The 17,709-nt window shown below is 45.3% G+C and overlaps 1 protein-coding gene across 3 annotated transcripts in view; it reads left to right on the forward strand.

Moving 5' to 3' along the window:
• LOC146784525 (factor in the germline alpha-like) overlaps positions 1-17,709 on the forward strand; it is a 270,799-nt gene that overhangs the window by 231,602 nt on the left and 21,488 nt on the right. For 2 of the 3 annotated variants that reach the window (XR_014970444.1, XM_085633430.1), the window contains exon 5: positions 6,789-6,826. The exons of the other annotated variant lie outside the window; for it this stretch is intronic. Coding sequence is in view for 1 of the 2 variants with exons in the window: in XM_085633430.1 (XP_085489556.1) it covers positions 6,789-6,797 (9 nt within the window). In the remaining variant the exon portion in view is untranslated. The remainder of the gene's footprint in view (positions 1-6,788; positions 6,827-17,709) is intronic. 3 annotated transcript variants of the gene reach the window in all.

Here is a 17,709-nt window from a genome sequence, read left to right on the forward strand (position 1 = left end):
GATACCGAGAAGATCCCACTGCCGAAAGCCCGTTAGTCCCACCACCTCCCGCAGCCACGTCCCGTGCCAAAGCGGAGTGAGTTGCGTGGACGTCCCCGACCATCTGGTGTGTCGCAAGGCCGCGCGAGAAAGGGAGCCCGTACGACGTCGGGGAGCGACAGGGGGACCGTTGTGCCATAGAGCATGTTTTGGATGGAGGAGAACCCGAGGCAGTTCACCTCGAGTCGATAAGCCGGGTCGCCCCAACCACCCGAGAACCAGTCATGGACCACCAGTAGTTGGGTGGCCAGATAGTAAAGGTAGAGGTTAGTCATGCTCAGGCCGCCGTCGTAGGAGGGGACCCTGCAGCGATCCAAGGCCAGCCGAGGCCGACCACCGCCCCAAAGGAATTTGGTCACCATCTTATCCAGGTCCCGGAACCACGGGCGCGGAAAGGGGCATGGAGTGTTTTTGCAGCATGTAAAGAAACTTGGGGAGGATCATCATCTTATATAAGGCGACTCTCCCTAGCGGATTCAATGGGAGGGCCTGCCACCGGAGCATATCTGATCTGGATTTGTTGACTACTGGAGCCACATTGAGTGCCCAGCAGAGTTCCGGAAGGAGGGTGACCCAGATCCCCAGGTACTTAAAGGAGAGTCTCCGGAGGGGAATATCCGATTGCCAGTCGAAACATTCCCGCGACGGGTGTAGCGGGACTAGAACGGATTTTTTGGGGTTCAGATGGAGACCCGACGCCTGGCCAAACCGATGGAGGATCCGGCGGACCCGGGGCCCCGAGGTCGCTGGATCGGAAAGATAGAGGAGGACATCGTCCGCGTATAGGGCAATCTTATCGGGGGCCACAGCTGGCCATTCCCATCCGCGAAGAACGGGATCCGCGCGAATCAGCACCGCCAGGGGTTCCATGGCCAGCGCAAAAAGGAGGGGCGAGAGCGGACATCCCTGGCGCGTCCCCCGACCCATGGGAAACGGGCGAGAGAGAGCCCCGTTGACCAACACACGGGCTCGCGGGTGCGCATACAGGACCGCTACCATGGCACAGAACCGGGGGCCGAAGCCCATGCGCTCCAGGACGTCAGCTAAGTATGCCCATCCCACGGAGTCGAAGGCCTTTTCAAAGTCGACCAGGAGGAGGGCCAGATAGGGGGAAAGGCGGCCGCGGTGCGCCATCGCAAGATGCAGGCGCCGCAGGCAGTGTCTGGTCCCCCGCTCCGGCATAAAGCCGCATTGATCCGGGTGGACCAAGGAGGCAAGCGACGGGCGCAACCGCTGCGCCAGGACCGTAGCATAGATTTTGAGTTCGGTGTTGATAAGGGATATCGGCCGATAGTCGGAGCAGGACCGCGAGGGAGGCTGAGTCTTGGGGAGGGCAACTATGGTTGCTGTGTCCGTCTCGGGCCGGAACGAGCCCGTCTCCACCACGGCTGCAAATAGGTCCCGAAGCCTCGGGGCCAGCATCTCACGATAGTGAGCGTAGTACTCCTGGGGGAACCCGTCGGGTCCCGGGGTCTTCCCAGGCGCCAGGCGGCCAATGGCCTCCTCGATCTCCTGCAGCTCGATCGGTGAATCAAGGGTCTCAGAAACCTCAGGCTGCAGCCGCGGAAGCGTCGCCGCGGTCGTCCCCAGCAACTCCTCGAGGGAGAGCGTGGACGGCCTGTGGCGGTACAGCTGGGAATAATAGTCGGCGAACGCCTGGGCTATCGCCACCGAGACTGTGTGGATACCACCCGTTGGGTCCGCGATGGCCGGTATGATCCTTCCCGCCCGGGGATAGGTCGCCAGTCGGTGGAGAAGAGTGCCCTTTTTGTCTCCCCAGCCGTAGACCCGGGCCACCGAGGAGCGCCATAGAATCTTCGCCGCCTCCAGGGAGTGGAGGCGAATCTCTTCCCGCAGGAAGGCCAATCGACGAGACCGTGCGGCATCGTCCAAGTCTCCCAGACTGCGCTCTAATTCCAAGGCTTGGGCTTCGCATTCCGCGAGCTTCTGGGATTGGGCCCGCCGTTGGCGCTGCAGATGCCCCTTAGCGGCGCCCCGGACAGTCGCCTTACCGGCCTCCCACAGGACGGCAGGGGAGATGACAGAGCCCTCGTTATGGGAATAATAGTCGGCGATTTCGCCCCCGACCGCCTTCCGGAAAGCCTTGTCGTGGAGGAACCAGGCGTTCAGACGCCACAGCGGACGGGCAGAGAGGGGTGGGGGACCGAGAGCGAGGAGCACAGGCGAGTGGTCCGAAAGGCCCCTCGGAAGAATGCGTACATCTCGCACCCCCGCGCAGTCGGTGGATGGTACGAAGATGAGGTCGATCCGGGCATGGGAGTGATGGGCCGCCGATGTGTGGGTGTATTGGCGTGCCTGCGGGTGCCAGATCCGCCAGACATCGCAGAGACCTTGCGATTCAGCCCAGGATGAGAGCTGTTTTGCGCGGGCGACGCGGGACAGGGAGACCGGGCCCGTCGAGTCCTGGTGAGGCGAATAGACGGCGTTGAAGTCTCCGCCGAGAATGAGGGAGCCCGCCGGGAGTGTCGGGAGGAGACCCGCTGCGTGGGAGAGGGCCGACGGCAAGAGAGATGGCGCCGCATAAAGGGACGTCAGGGTAAGGGGCCGCCCCTCCAGATTGCCAGAAACCACCACTACCATACCTTGGGGGTCCAAATGCACCCGGGTCAGGACAAAGGGGAAGGACTTGCGGAGCAAAATGGCCACTCCTCGGGATCCCCGTGCAAAACCTGAATGCCATACCCTGTCATAGCCGTAGCGGCCAAGGAAGGGGCAGTTGTTACCCAGCAGGTGAGTCTCCTGGAGGAGGAGTACATCAATCTCGGCGCGTTGCGCATATTTGAGGACCGCCATGCGTTTAAAACGGTCCAGAAGACCATTGACGTTCCAGGATAGTATGCGCATGGCGGCCCTAGGGACAGGTGGGTCAGCCATGGTCTAGGACAGAAGAGGGGGCCAATAGAGGCGCGTCTGAGCAGGTCCCCAGAGAGGAAGGACAACGGGAAATCGGGCAAGAGAGCAGGCCAAACAGCACATGATACCTTAGCACAACAATTAAGAGGGAGTCATCCCCCACCAACAAAATCTTCCCAACGGGGAAGAAACAACCCCAAACCAACCCCAACCCCCCACCCTACACTTCGAAAACGGAAGCATCTGTCGCCCGAACCAAATGGAAGAACCACCAAGCTAAAACGCTTGGGCTTGAGCACTAGTGGACCCCTGATGCAAATAAATTCAAACCTGAGTTACCTGCCCTGGCCGAGAGCAACACTGATAATGGAGCATTCCACCCCCGTCCAGGCATCCCCCACCCCCCCTCCCCCAAAAAGAAGCAAAGAAAGTCAAATGTTGGGACTGCGAGAGAGGTCCGAAGAGTCCACCTGTTCGGCTGGTTGAGTTGCAGGGCCCGTGAGCCGGGGCGGCACGGTCCGCCGTCCATCTGCCCCGGGACTGGCGTGTGCGGCCAAGGAGGCAGAGGAGGTTCTCGACCCTCGGCGTGACCTTCTCCCAGAGCGCGTGGTGATCACCTCCTCCGCTGTGCGCTCCCGGGGTAATGTGCGGTGCCGCCGACGGGTCTTCGATGTCCGGGGCCGTCCTCGTCCCCCCCGCATACCCGTAGGCGATCCGCGCCCAGAGCCCTGCAGGGGGTGCTCCTCCGTCAACCAGGTCCAGGCCGCCCGTGGGGTATCGAAAAACAGAGTCTTGTGCTGGAAGACGACCCGGAGGCGGGCCGGGAACTGGAGCTGATATTGGAGTCCCAGGGAGCGCATCTTTTGTTTCACTTCCGTGTAGGAGCGGCGCAGCTCTTGGACTTCGCGGGTGTAGTCCGGGAATAGCATGATTTTGTGGTTCTGGTAGTGGAGGGCACCCTGGCAGCGGGCCTCGCGAAGGATGGCGTCCCGGTCGCGGAAGTTCAAGAGTTTGAGGATGAACGGCCGGGGGGGCGCACCCGGGGGCCTGGGGGCCAGGGAGCGATGGGCTCTCTCCACCACGAACGAAGGAGATAGGCTGTCCGCCGGCATCCAGGACCGGAACCATCGCTCCATGAAATCGTCCGCTCGGCCCGATTCAACTCCCTCCGGAAATCCCACTAAACGCAGGTTGTTGCGCCGAGCGCGGTTTTCTGCATCCTCGACCCGGCGGTGTAGTTCCTTAGAGTGGGTGGTCAACTCCCGGACCTGGTCCTGTAGGTGGCGGATGTCATCCTCAGCAGTGGATATCCGGGACTCGGCCTCGGAAATGCGGGCGGTGGCATTCCGCAGATCTTGTAGGAGGAGAGCAACGTCCACCTTGACCTCTCCCACCATGCCCTCGAGGGCCGGGCTGCGCGTCGTCCAGGCAGGCCCCCGGCGGTCACAGCGTCCCAAGAGCCGGTGTGGAGCAGCAGGGCAGCCTCACACACCCCAGCGCCCGGATCGTGGTCAGCCAGGGCAGTCTAGGAGGGGATTAGGCGGATTCGCGGGGACCGGCATCGGGAGCCTCACGGGAAGGCGTCCATGACAGGCAGGCGCCACCTACAAGCACTTTTTAAAAATAAAATAGCACCTCTGGGGCAGGCCCAGGGAAGAGGTTTGGCATCAGTCTAAGCCTCTCTAAAATGGGCTGAGTTGCTTATCTGCCTTCCATTTGCAAATTCAAAACCAGGATAGGGCGAGCACAGTTCTCTTTTAAATGTGCACTGCTTGCCAAATTCTTGGGCTGTGCGGAATCAAGGCACTGACCTTAGTGCTATGTACTTTGGAGGCTAATGCGTAGAGTAGACAGTCACTGTCTCCGAGATCAGTCATGTGGTCTGTGGTTGCTGCTTACATGGCTTTCAGTACCCCAGATTGGTGTGTACACCCCTTTCCAATTCCTGCCCATTATGCCACAGTGCTCCTGTGACTTCAAATGGTGGAGTCGCAGTACAGGGCGTGCCACTTCAACAACACTCAACTAAGCAACGGGTTCCGTGGTCATACCTTTCCAGTGCATGGCTGGCCTGTGATTGCATTTATATAGCTCTTGCTACCCCTGACAAGGTGTCAGTGCTTTTCGGTGAGTAGCACGCTAATCCAGAACTCAAAAAGGATTAGTGGTGAATTAGTATAGAGAGAGATGAAATTAATTTGAGTAGTGGATATGTGAGTTTGTTATTTGGATTGAAAAAAGATAGTGGAGGTAAAGAAGAGGAAAGGGTTTTCACTATTTATAACGCTTGCTACCCCTGATGAGGTGTAGAAGCGCTTTTCGGAAGGTAGCGCGCTACTCCGGAACCCAAGCGGGATTAGTGAGGGAATTAGTATAGAGACATATGAAATTAATTTGAAAACTACATGGGTGTCTGTTAGTTGGATTGAAAAGAATAATGGAGGGCTAGAAGAGGGAAGGGAAGTGTGTCTTGGAGATCATAGTAGTAGGAGGAGGAGGTCTGGGATGAGTAAAGGGGAGGTGGAGGGGTAGAGAGTCGGAGTGAAGGGTTTGGGAAGGTTTGTTTGGGGGATCTGCATATTAAAAGAGGTTTGAGATGACGCAAGTATGGGTAGAGGAGGGAAGACTCTAGAAAGGGTTATTTAGGGAATCATAGTAGTAGAATGGAGTTTGGGATGAGTCAGAGTTGAGGTAGAAGATATATTGAGAGAGGTATAGGGTGAGAAATAGGGTAGTGCATTGGAGAGAGTAGTAGAATGAGATTTGGAATGAGTCGGAGAGTGGAGGTTGAGGATATATTGAGAGAGATATAGGGTAGTGCATTTGGAGATGCAGAATTAGAAGCAAAGTAATAAATATAAAGATACATAAGTACATGGAAGGTATGTATGTATAAGGAAGGTAATATATGTAGATTTAAGTTAATTTAATAAACTCACTTTCAAGTGTTGATGTACTTAAAGCTTATTTAGTTTTTATAATCTTTTTTTTTTTTTTAAATCATTCAATAGTGAAGCAATTGTAGATAAATAGTTATGGTAAAAATGTACTTATTTATGGAATGACCTAAATAGATGTTAAACATAGAATAATATAACCATAAGTATTTTGTAAGAAGAACTAACTTGCATCTATATATTTATAAACAATTAAAATGCACGTTTATAGAAAGGTATAAACATCTAAGTACACACATATATAGTCAAAATATATGGTTATATACATCAGGATAATCTGTACATTTATGTTTGCGTATGGTTGTTATGTGAGGAAGGGCCAACTCTTGGGTAGTCTTCTGAAGATAAGGTAGTTTTCCTGTGGATCTTATGTTTGGGGATAAAGGGTTCCATAGTTTGGCTGCTTAAACAGAGAAGTATGTGCCAGCTATGTTTTTTCTCTTGTATGGTGAGATTTTGAGGCGAGGTGCCAATTTAGAACGGAGGTTCCTTTGTTGAATGTATTCGATTTTATTTGTGATGAAGAGCGGTCCTGTTCCATGTATCGTTATGTGGGTGATACAAAGCAGTTTGAATGTGCATCTTCTGGCAAGGGGTGACCAATGTAGGGCCTTCAAGGCAGGGGAGATGTGGGCTTGTGGCTTTATATGTAAGAGTAGTTTAGCAGGAGAGTCCTGAATCCATTGTAGTCTTTTCATAGTTGTTACAGATGACCCATGATAAAGGCTATTGGTGTAATAGAGTTTAGACAGAACAAGAGAGATAGTAGCCTTGACCTTGTGTGGAAATCTTCAATGGGGTAAGATGTGTTGCAGATTTTTTTTATAGTAAAGAAGCTTGATCTTGCTAGTTTGTCCACTTGGGCATTCATTGCTATTTTGACGTCCATGGTAATTCTGAGGTTTCTTACTTCCTTAGATACAATAAGCGGAGTTCCCAGAACCTCAAATCAGGCGGTGAGTGATTCATAATTTTTCCAATCTCCACATGTGAGTATTTCCGTTTTGGAAGCATTCAATTTTAAATGGCTCAATGTCATCCACTGATCACCAGCTCTGAGGCAACTGAAAAATTGTGAGCTTTTGATGTCTTTGGGGCTTTCCAGTTTGAGGATTATTTGTGTCTCAAATGCATTGTTATAGCATCTGAGGTGGAATTCATTGATCGATGCCAGTAATGACTGAGCCTTGAGGGACCCCATATTTTTTAAAGTACGGTTTGGATGAGGGAAGTATGACATTAGTTCTCTTTTGAAGGTAGGATGTGATCCAGTCGAGACCAGTCCCCTCTATGCTGGCTTTGTAGAGTCTTTGTATAATTGTGACATGGTCAACCAAGTCCAAAGCAGCTGAGGGGTCCAAGAGCAGTAGTACAACAATCCCGTTTCCAGTCAACTGTGTTCTTGCTGCCTTCCTCAAACGCGATTGTCATAGCTTAATGTCCACAAGATCGCATGGGTGTTGTATGTAGGGGAGCTAAGCCTCCTGGTTCTGCATGCAGACGTGAAACCTAAAGAGCACAACTTTTTTCCTCTGTAAAGACAAATTTGTGTACATTTTTAAAGCTTTTGGCTTGACTATATTTGCAATTGGTTCATATGTTTACAAAGTCCTTAATCATTTATGCAACCAACAAATGCGACCCTCGCCTCATTGTAACCTCCTCCTGCCCACAGCAGCCGGCACCAGCTAGTTGTCTCCTCCCCCTGAAAAGCCTGTGCAGGGGACCCAACCACACCTCAGCCACACAGGTTCACAATTTAGTTCTTACTCACTATCCTCGCTGATTTCACAGGGCAGCTCCAGGACAGGCCTGTAGTTTGCTTAGTATTTTTTGCAGGAGCATCTGGCATGGCTCCTCCACTGCTTTATTATAAGGAGAACCACTCTTGGTGTGTGCAGCAGTAATGGGGCAGGGGTATGGAAGGAGATCCTTCTGCCAGGAGGCGGACATCCTCTTTTAAACAACTTCTTGTTCTTGTCGGCAAATGCCAAACTTTTTGAGTAGCACATAATATTGGCATGCATGTGTTTTAAGTGTTCACAGGTGGCCCATATCCACCACATACATTTAAAAGAATGGGCATATGGGTATCTGCACATTCTGTTTTTTAATAAAACACTAGTGGACAGTAAACAGTCAGAAAAATTAATATAACTCTCAATTGAGAAAGTTAATACAGCATATAAAATTATAATTGAAAATGTAGTTAATCATTTTAGGAACTAATGGGGTGTAAATAGCATGTTACACAATCAAAAGGATTCTCATGAAAGATGGCTACTGGAGAGTAATAGTAAACCACAATTAATTTGGGACTATTAGCTCAACTGAGTTTGCAAAAAAAATTAATTCTTTTGTGTTTTGGAGGGCAAATAGCTGGTGCAAGTGTGTCAAAAGTATCAACTAGAATGTCATTAGAAAGTGACTCTGGCTGAATCCTTTGAGAATTTCAGTAGAGTGTGAGGGTAAGACGTGGAACGAGGCAGGGATGCCCGCTCTCGCCGGTTCTTTGCTTTCTTTATTGAGCCCCTGGCAATAGCAATTCATAATATGTCAATTCATGCACCGGTCCCCTTGCTCTATCATAGGGAAGAAGGGCAGAGAAGGGTGCCGGATATTCTCTCAGCTTTTCAATTGCTCGGAGGGAACAAGCTAAATGGAGCAAAAACGGATGTCATTCTGAGTAATTTCCAAATTGCGGAACTTATTCCGTAGTTTAGAGCCTGCGTTCATGCCCCCAAGCAATATCAGGCGGTCAATTTTTGGGACGATGTGAAAGATTTATATGACTTAAAATATTGTAAATGTATTTTTTAAATGGATGTAACTTCCTCCTACATTGCTGGGACGTTTTCCCTTAATTAAATTGCCAATTCTCCCCTTATTTAAATTTTTATTTGCTGCAGCACAATGCACTATTCTAAATTCTTTGTTACAATAAAGTCAATGATGCCTTTTTTATGGAACAAAGCCAGCCCAAGGATAGCACTACACACTTTATATCTTAGTACGGTGGAAGAGGAGCTAGCCTTCCCTTGCTTCAAGACATACTGTGAAAAATTAGCACAATAGTATATGTCCAGATTTATTAGGACAAATGCTCCATTTAGTCACTGTTTAGAATGAATTAGTGGATTTGACGTTGGAAGAATGACAAATTAGAGAGTTGCCAAGACTTGTTAAATACCCCCAAAAAAGCACAATATAAGACCAAGTAAAAAAAAGAGCACAGTTCTATAAGGCTTTTGATATTCCTTATGTGAATTTGGTAACTCCATTGACCCAGCTAGAGCTTGAGAGTGGGGTCTCCATGACTCCAGCTACTGTAACCTGATGGGGCAGGAATGGATTTGTGAAACTGGGTGATTTTGAACAGGTTGACAGATGGAAGGAGTGGAGTGAGGTAAAGTGTTGGCAATCTTTGAAACAAGATGACTGGCACATAGAACTCTAATCATGGTACTACGTAAGACTGATCTGAGAGAGATGCTAAATAAAGAGTTGATACTAAGTTTGGTGGAAAACTCGAAGATCAGATAGATAGGTCAATTGAATCGATGTCTGGTCAATTGAATCGATGTCTGCTGTCCCACGACAGTGCAGACTTAGGATGAGGATGTGGTAATATCGATGGGGTATTAGCAGTGAATCAATAAGTTTAATTTCTCAATCTTGAAGGTGGCCAATTTCTGCAAGATGTAGTATTTTACAAAATGACTAGTATGTCGCGCCCCCTATGTTTACTCAAATGAAATCAGAACTATCCCACTCAGTGCTTTAGGTTTCGGAATGGTGGAGGGTGGGCCAATTTCGTTTGATTTTGTAGAAAACATGGCCATTTTTGGGAGGGGATTTAAACGTTTTTAGAAACCCTGTTGGGGATCCAACTACCGCAAAACAACATGTTGGCTTTGGAGGATGCATGCCAATAAAACGCAGAAATTGCTATATATTGTTATGCTGGTGGCTCAGTCCGTGATACTTCAGAGGTGGAGGTCTGACCTCGTGATTTGTGGGAAAAAACGAGCAAGGTCCGAGAACCGGAAAGGATGTTCACTTAGGTGTCCGGCAATACAAAGGAGTTTGGTGACATTTCGAGTTCTTGAGGGAGAAAAGAAGGTTCAGTGGGGGTATAAGGACTCTCTCCAGGGTATTTGATGCCTGGCAGAGCTTAATAGCTTTATTCTTCCCTTTTCTTCCTTTATATGGCATCTTAACTATTAATAGAGAGTATTTTTAGATGATTAACTATATCTCTACCTATTTATGAGCTGTATAAATCATTGTTTTGATTTGTTTGACATTGTACCACAAAATAAAAAAGAAATAATTCCAGCAATCTATCCTTTCGCTTCCTCTTTATTGTAATAAAAGTTCATACTTCTCAACTGCAGATCAGCTAGTAAACACACACCAATATCTAAGATCTCATCCTAACACATGAGCTTGATATCATTATCCTCACGGACACCTGGCTAAACTGCTTCTCCACTCCTATGGTTGACTTACTAGTTCATGCCAGCCATGACCTAATTCGACTGGACGGAACAATGAAACAGGGTGGGGGAATAGCTCTTATACACCGAAAATCACTCTTGTTGTCTCAATCAGAAACCGTCACCTTGCCCTCCAGTGAATATCTCTGCATCAACATCTCAAGCAATACCAGCCATGTCTGCAAAAAACATACATTCTGCCACCCCCTGGAGACAGGCTGTCCTTCATTGAACAATTCATGGAAATCATCACATCCAAAAATGACCCTCTAGCGATCCAAATCTTCCTTGGAGACTTCAACCTCCACTGGTCTAACCTTAACGATCATGCAGTAAACTGTCTAAAAACCTTCCTATTGGACCACGATCTGACCCAGTTCTGCAACAGGCCTACCAACAACAAGGGTGAAACACTGGACCCTATCATATCTAAAAGGAACACCATCACACTGCAATCCATTATCACATGTGACTGGTCTTCTTTATCAACCCAAAGTGGGACCAACCCAAGAAAACAAAACAATGGAAAACGAACCACAGAAACATTCATCAACCCGAGGTAACACTGCCTTGACTCCGCAAGCAGGCATGAAAGATGTACATGACCTCACAGACTTCTATAATTCCTCTCTCTCTGGAATTCTGGATTCTATCGCCCCTCTACAACAAAAAAATGCTTTCACCAAAATCTCCAAACCTTGGTTCAATGACAACCTAACCTTGGAACTTTGCTGTCTAAGGTCAGCAGAAAGAAATTGGAGATCCATACCCTCCACGAACACTTAAAACACCTTAGATCACTCAGGAAATCAACAGAAAAATCAAAGATGCAAAAGCCGACTTCTTTAGAACTCAACCAAGCCAAAAACCGTCCCCAAAATCTTTTTGGAATCTTTAATCAACAATTGCTCAATGCACCTAGCCGGCCATACCATGGTGCCCGCGTTCTCCGTGGAGAAAACAAAAAGCATCGATATCAACCTAGAATCAAAGAGGGCTCTTCTTCCAAATACAGGGATTGCTACTCCACTCGCCTCCCTGGGCCCTGATCGGTTCGGTTCCCCTGGAGATATCCCTAGAAACAAGGCTTCCTGGCACACCTTCACTCCACCTTGCGAAAGAGACATCTACAACATTGTTTTAGCGATCAACCCGTCCAACTAATTCAGCGACCCACTACCACCTCCAATCTTCAAAGAAATAAAAGCTGCCATTCTCCCCTTATGGTCAAAGATTGTTAACCCCTCACCATTACAAGGCACTATTTCAGACTTCCTGAAAGTGGCGGAGGTAACCCCCATTCTAAAAAAACAAATGCAGACTGCTCTGATATTAACTTCCGCCCGATTTCCAACATCCCCACTGTGCCGAAACTTCTAGTACAGTGTGTGCAAACTCAAATCTGCATACTACTTGACTTATCCTCTGCCTTCGTCACTGTTAAACACAACAGCTTACTGTCAATTCTAGAACAAAGGATCGGCCTTTCAGGGTCTGTACTACAATGGTTTACTTCATTCCTCCACAACAGAACCCAAAGAGTCAGGGTGAATCAATCGCTCTCTCAGCCCACTGCAGCCAATATGGGGGTTCCACAGCGGTCCACCCTTTCACCCATACGTTTCAACTTATTCCTGCACCACCTGCAAATGCATTGAACTCTGCAAACCTTCTTTATCACATGTATGCATATGACACTCAATTGTATCTCAAAATCTCCTCCCCAGCAGATTTCATTGCACCTCAACTGTCCCTTGCTGAACACTCAAAACTGGTTCACTGATGAACTATCTCGTGCTTAAAACTTCCAAAACCGAATACCTCCTCAGCACTCTTCCTAATCACACTCCCAAGATCAACCTCTGGATGAAGCATCTAACAGCCTTCAAATGTTCTCCTCTCATTGAGTCCGCTAAGTCCCTTGGAATCACACTAGACAAACACTTGAGCATGCAGAATCATATCAGCAATGCCACTAAGGAAGTTAAATACCAGATGAGTATACTAAGGAAACTCTAACCCTTCCTAACACAGGATGACTTTAAGCTGGTGGTCGAAGCTCTTGTATTGCTGAGGAAAGACTACGGAAGCTCCACTCTTTGCGGTCTTCCTAAATATAATTTGGCCCGCTAAGGGCCTCCCTTAAAGCCGCAGCCAGACTGATAACTGTTCCAAAAATGAAATGAAAGTGCTACGAGTAAGTAAATAGGGCAGATCCTGTGGGGCTTTGGCAAACTTTATCTCAATAGAACTAAATGTTGAAAGTGAGCTAGTAGCTGTAAATACTTATAACTGTTTAATAGTCAAATTATGTAATCAAGATAAAAATAAGATAAAATCACTTTTACTAATAAACGCATAAATTCACCCTGATCCTAGTTCTAGACAAACAATGGCTGGCAAATGTATAACTATATTAGCACAGCAATTGAATCAAGATATGCAACCTGAAGTTATCATCACGGGTGACTTTAACATGAATTTGCTGTGGTCATATGCTAGAGATGAAGTCTTACAACAACAGGATTATTTATGGGCGATCCCTAACCATCCACCTATTCAAGAATCTAAGGGGCCAAAAGGGGGAATTGGTAAGAAATTATTAAAAGCTCTAGAATCTTTAGGCCTAAGGGTTTTAAATGGGTGGTTTCCACAAGATTCTTCCCCTGCATGGACTTACCATTCACTGGGTAATAAATCCCGGATTGATTATTCAGTGGTATCCCTTAATTTATTTCAGAAGATTTCATCTTACCAGATGGCAGAAAAAAATGGGAGAGACCATAGTCAACAGATAATTGAGTTAAAACTAAACTGTGTTAGAAATGAAAATTATGTGACGCTTCCAGGAGACATAACTACAGTAACCATCAAGAAAAATTGAAACATCCCAGGGTTGAAAACAAGGGTGCGTTCTTGCACCATACCTTTTTAATCTATTTGTATCTGATTTAACCGAAGTTTTAGATAACGAGAGCACTCATCCACCCAAACTAGCAGATAGACATATTTCAAATCTATTATACGCCAATGAAGTTATTTTGCTAAGTCAAACAAAAATAGGACTACAACGTCTTATAAATAAAATATCAAAATACTCAATGGAGAACAGGATGGTAATAAATGAAGCTAAAACGAAAGTAATGGAGGTTAATAACAAGGCACTAAAACAAAGTAAATATAAATGGTATTAGCAAAATCGACAATTGGAACAAGTGAAAATCTATAAATACCTCGCTGTTTTGTTTGATGATAAGGGCTCATTTTGTCAACATAAAACAGAGCTGATAAAGAGAAGTAACTCCCTACTTATGGCATTTCATACATTGCAGAGTTACCGGGGGGGGGGGGGACGGGAAGTTATCTCCCACTGTTAAAGGTAATAAACGCAAAATTGCTGCCCGTCCTCACCCACGGTAACGAAGCACTTTGCGGCAAGGACTCTGTCCTCTTACATAATGCTATTACTAAAGTTTTTTAAGTTTTGTTTCGGCTTCCCACTGATGCATCACCTGCACAAATTGGATTAGAATTTGGTATATCCAACCAGCAAATTGCAAGGATGGTCCAATATATAAAGGTAGGGGAACGAATAAGAACCAATACCTCTGATCCAATGTGTAGCTTACTCTGGCAATAAATACAGTTGAATCAAAGTTCACAAATTTGGAAATATGGAAATATTTACAAATTGCATTGAAGGAGTTATTGACACATGAGGTTTGGGAAATGGCTATAACATCAACATCCTTCAAAAAGACAATCAACGGAATAACTAAACGATTGTCACTGCTGAAAGATAAAGAGCTGTTTACTAAAAGAGCACATGCATGGATGGTTCTGAATGAGTACAAGATTCACAAATCGCAGCCTTATTTAGAAATACTTTGTTTGGCAAAAATAAAAAATACATTTATTAAAGCGAGATTTGGATCTCTTCCAGGATCAATGCATGCAATGCCATGGTTGCGATCATCTAAGTCGACCCCTTGCAGACTATTCAACCAATGGGAAGAAAATATGATCCACTTAGTTTGTATATGCCCAAAAATGAAGGAAGAAAAGAAGGCGATATTTTAAAAACTATATTAATAATCGAGGAGTACAATCTTGTAGACAAGCTCTGGAAGTCTGTTTTGAGCCAACTGATGTAATCATGAATGCAAATTTTACAAAATTGTAGTTTTTAACAAAAAAAGAAACAAAAAGCTTGTGATTTGAGTATAGTAAATTTGGTAGTTTAAATCCGCTAGTATAGAAATCTAATTTTCACAGGACAATTTGCACATAATTTATGGCCTTATTGGGTGTAACTTGTTCTTTTTATATAAAGATATGAAATGTAGATTTGTCATATGGAAGAATTAAATTTGCCCACATTATTTATTCTCTTGGTCCTTGGGATTGAAATATTGTTTTTACTATGGCTGTGTAATTGATTTTACATTTATTGATCGAATTGAATTAAAGCCGAAGCCAGAATGATAACCGTTACAAAAATGAAATGATCACATTTCCCCAGCCCTAAAAACTCTAAACTGGCTGCTGTACAAACAAGAATACAGCTAAGATTGCCTGCATGACTCATAAAGCCCTACATTTCAAGACCCCTGTATATCTGGTACCAAAGCTAGAGTTATCAGGGGGATGCAGACCTTCACAAAGTGCAAATTTACTGTTACTGAAACCACAGATTTTCCTCAAAAAGAATGAGTTGCAGAGCCTTCTCGGGCATCACCCAGAAGCTATAGAACTCTCTGCAACTGGATGTACGTCACATCTCTTCTACCACTTCATTCAAAATGGAAGTGTAAACCATACTAATGAACACGTTTCTTCCATAAGATACATTAGGTTCTATTGTTTACTTACCTGCTCACTATTCTGACGCCCTGAATGACCACTACATTGATCATTGATATGCAACCATAAACTTAGGCTTTACCATGCTATTCCCATATATGTAGCAAATGTCTTTTCTTACAACTGTATCCTACCTAGCCTATTATGTGAAAAGCTCTGATACCCTCTAAGGTCATGTTTGCGCTATACAAATCTTTATAAATAAAAAACATTAAAAAAATAGAAAGTCCTTCACTAGTGATGATGATCTGTAACAAGTTTAATTGTTTCAAATACCATCCGTATCTATTCCGCTATCACTAGGGGCAGTCATGGCGATACCTTAATTTATCAGAATCAATTGAACTAGATAAATCCATCATGGAGAATTTCTTACAACCACTACTATTCTCTCTTTCAACTCCACCCACTAACCCATATGCCAGTATCCTTCCCTTTAAAGGTATTCCTACCTGATGTTTAATTCAGCACCAGAAATTGTCATCACATTTATGCTTCCCACGGTATGACTGATCATCCTTGAAATTTTGAAATTCAATGAGTCGGGTGGCTTCTTGTACGTCATGATTAGGAAGATGCCATGGATTTTTCTGTGCTCCCCCCCTTCATAACTTGGCAAAAGCACATTATTCACTTAAGTTGGTTTCGACAAAAAACTTCCCATATTTTATCAGCTTGAAAATAAATAGTGTCTAAATCCAACTGCTGATTTGATCCTCTAGACTTAAACATTGTCTGATTTGAGCTTGATCTCAGTAGCTGTCACCAAATTGTAATTGGTTACTTAGACTTAAAATTGATATTTTTACTATCTGACAGTTCTAGCCCACAGGAGCTGGTAGTCAAATCAGAGCTATCAAACATTCTAACAATTATCATAGGCTTCTAGAAGAATAAACTTTCTTTAGGAGACACATACAGTTTCCACTGCAAACCAAATCAAGCTGTTTTCATCATCAAACGTTTGTCGGTACTAAACGTCATGGAAGACTTGCACTAGCAAAGGTTACACTGAGAGTGGAAAAACAAGATGTTTAAAAGGGGTTACATAGGTTTGAGGCATTATCAGAGCCATAAACCAATAAAGTTGAAAAAAGCCAAGAAAAAGACATACAGCAGTTGGATTTTCTTTCCATAACACACACAATGCATCAGTGCATCCCCTCAAGCATTCTCTTGCTTAATTGTTGTCAATATTGAGGAGCCTTTCTGGAAGATGATACCATCAATATAACTTATTTCTTGAACAGGTGATGGCCTGCTTCTTGATGATTCACCTTTTGGCCTTCAGCAAGTCCTCTTTGCTGCAGAGGCACAAGAGAAAATTATTTAAGATCTGGTTTATGCGTTTGGGCAAGACGCCCTAAGAATTGGAATTGGTATTCAAGCAGATTAAACTGCAAAGAGCTACTAATTACAAATTTGTATGTTTAGTGATTAACTATAAGCCAAGTTGGAGATCTGATTTCCAAGCAGAAAAAACAGTGCGATGAATCTAGTTAAATCCCCTTGAATCTAGTTAAATCCCCTTGAATCTAGTTAAATCCCCTTGGATATTTGTTAGTAGATGTGAAGGTTATTCTAAAGGGCATATTCCACAGGCAAATGTAGTATAAAGGTGTTCCAGGTATATATTGCACGACAACCTGGTTGCAACAGTTTAGTGGAGAAGGGGATTCTTGTTTGCTTCTACTGCCACATTAATGCCCCTGCCTTCCCCCTCAACCCCAGAGGTAATCAATAAATATTTTAATTGATGCCAGCATTGGGCGTCTTGTATATCCCCAATCACATACTTTTATTTAAAGCATTTTGGACACATAGCAAATTGTTTCTTGAACGTTATGTATGTTGACCTTCTTAAGCAGAGCAAACTGAAGAACAGTGCTTATGTATCTTTCTGTATAGATGGGAATAAAGTGCTTAACTATGTGATGCTTTTCTGTGTCCTTTACATCGTTTCCTTTGATTTTAGTATTCTTAAGTATTATTGGCAACTAAGAGCAAAATTGACGTATGACCTTATAAGGGTATTCCAATAAATCCAAAATAGTTTATGCGATAGCTACAATTTTCCCTAGTCCAGCTTAATATCTTGGAGTGCTTTGGTGCTCTAATCAATGCATTTTAGGATGACAGTATTTGTGGAGTTTGCCATGATTCAGACATAGAAATTCATATTTTACTGAAGTCTGTATTTTAAATTGTTTCATGAATTGACTTTTGGTACTTAAGTTGGTGACATCATTGGAAATCCAAGAAGTTAACTCTGACCAGGCATTACTCCGTTGTTAGGTCTGGCGTAGAAAGCACATGCGCTGTCTCCAAGACATTTTGTTTACTATTAGTGGGCTTGAAGTCCTCCCTTATCTAACACCTGGTGAGCTTCAAAGCCACTCAGTTGCTTGCTTCCTGCTGGTCAGTTCTGCAGTTGGTACTTACCTCCTCTTGCATGTGACCCTCCCCTAGAGCATAGC

Source organism: Triturus cristatus, chromosome 11 (genome assembly GCF_964204655.1).
Source record: "Triturus cristatus chromosome 11, aTriCri1.1, whole genome shotgun sequence".
NCBI classification, from domain to species: Eukaryota; Metazoa; Chordata; class Amphibia; order Caudata; family Salamandridae; genus Triturus; species Triturus cristatus.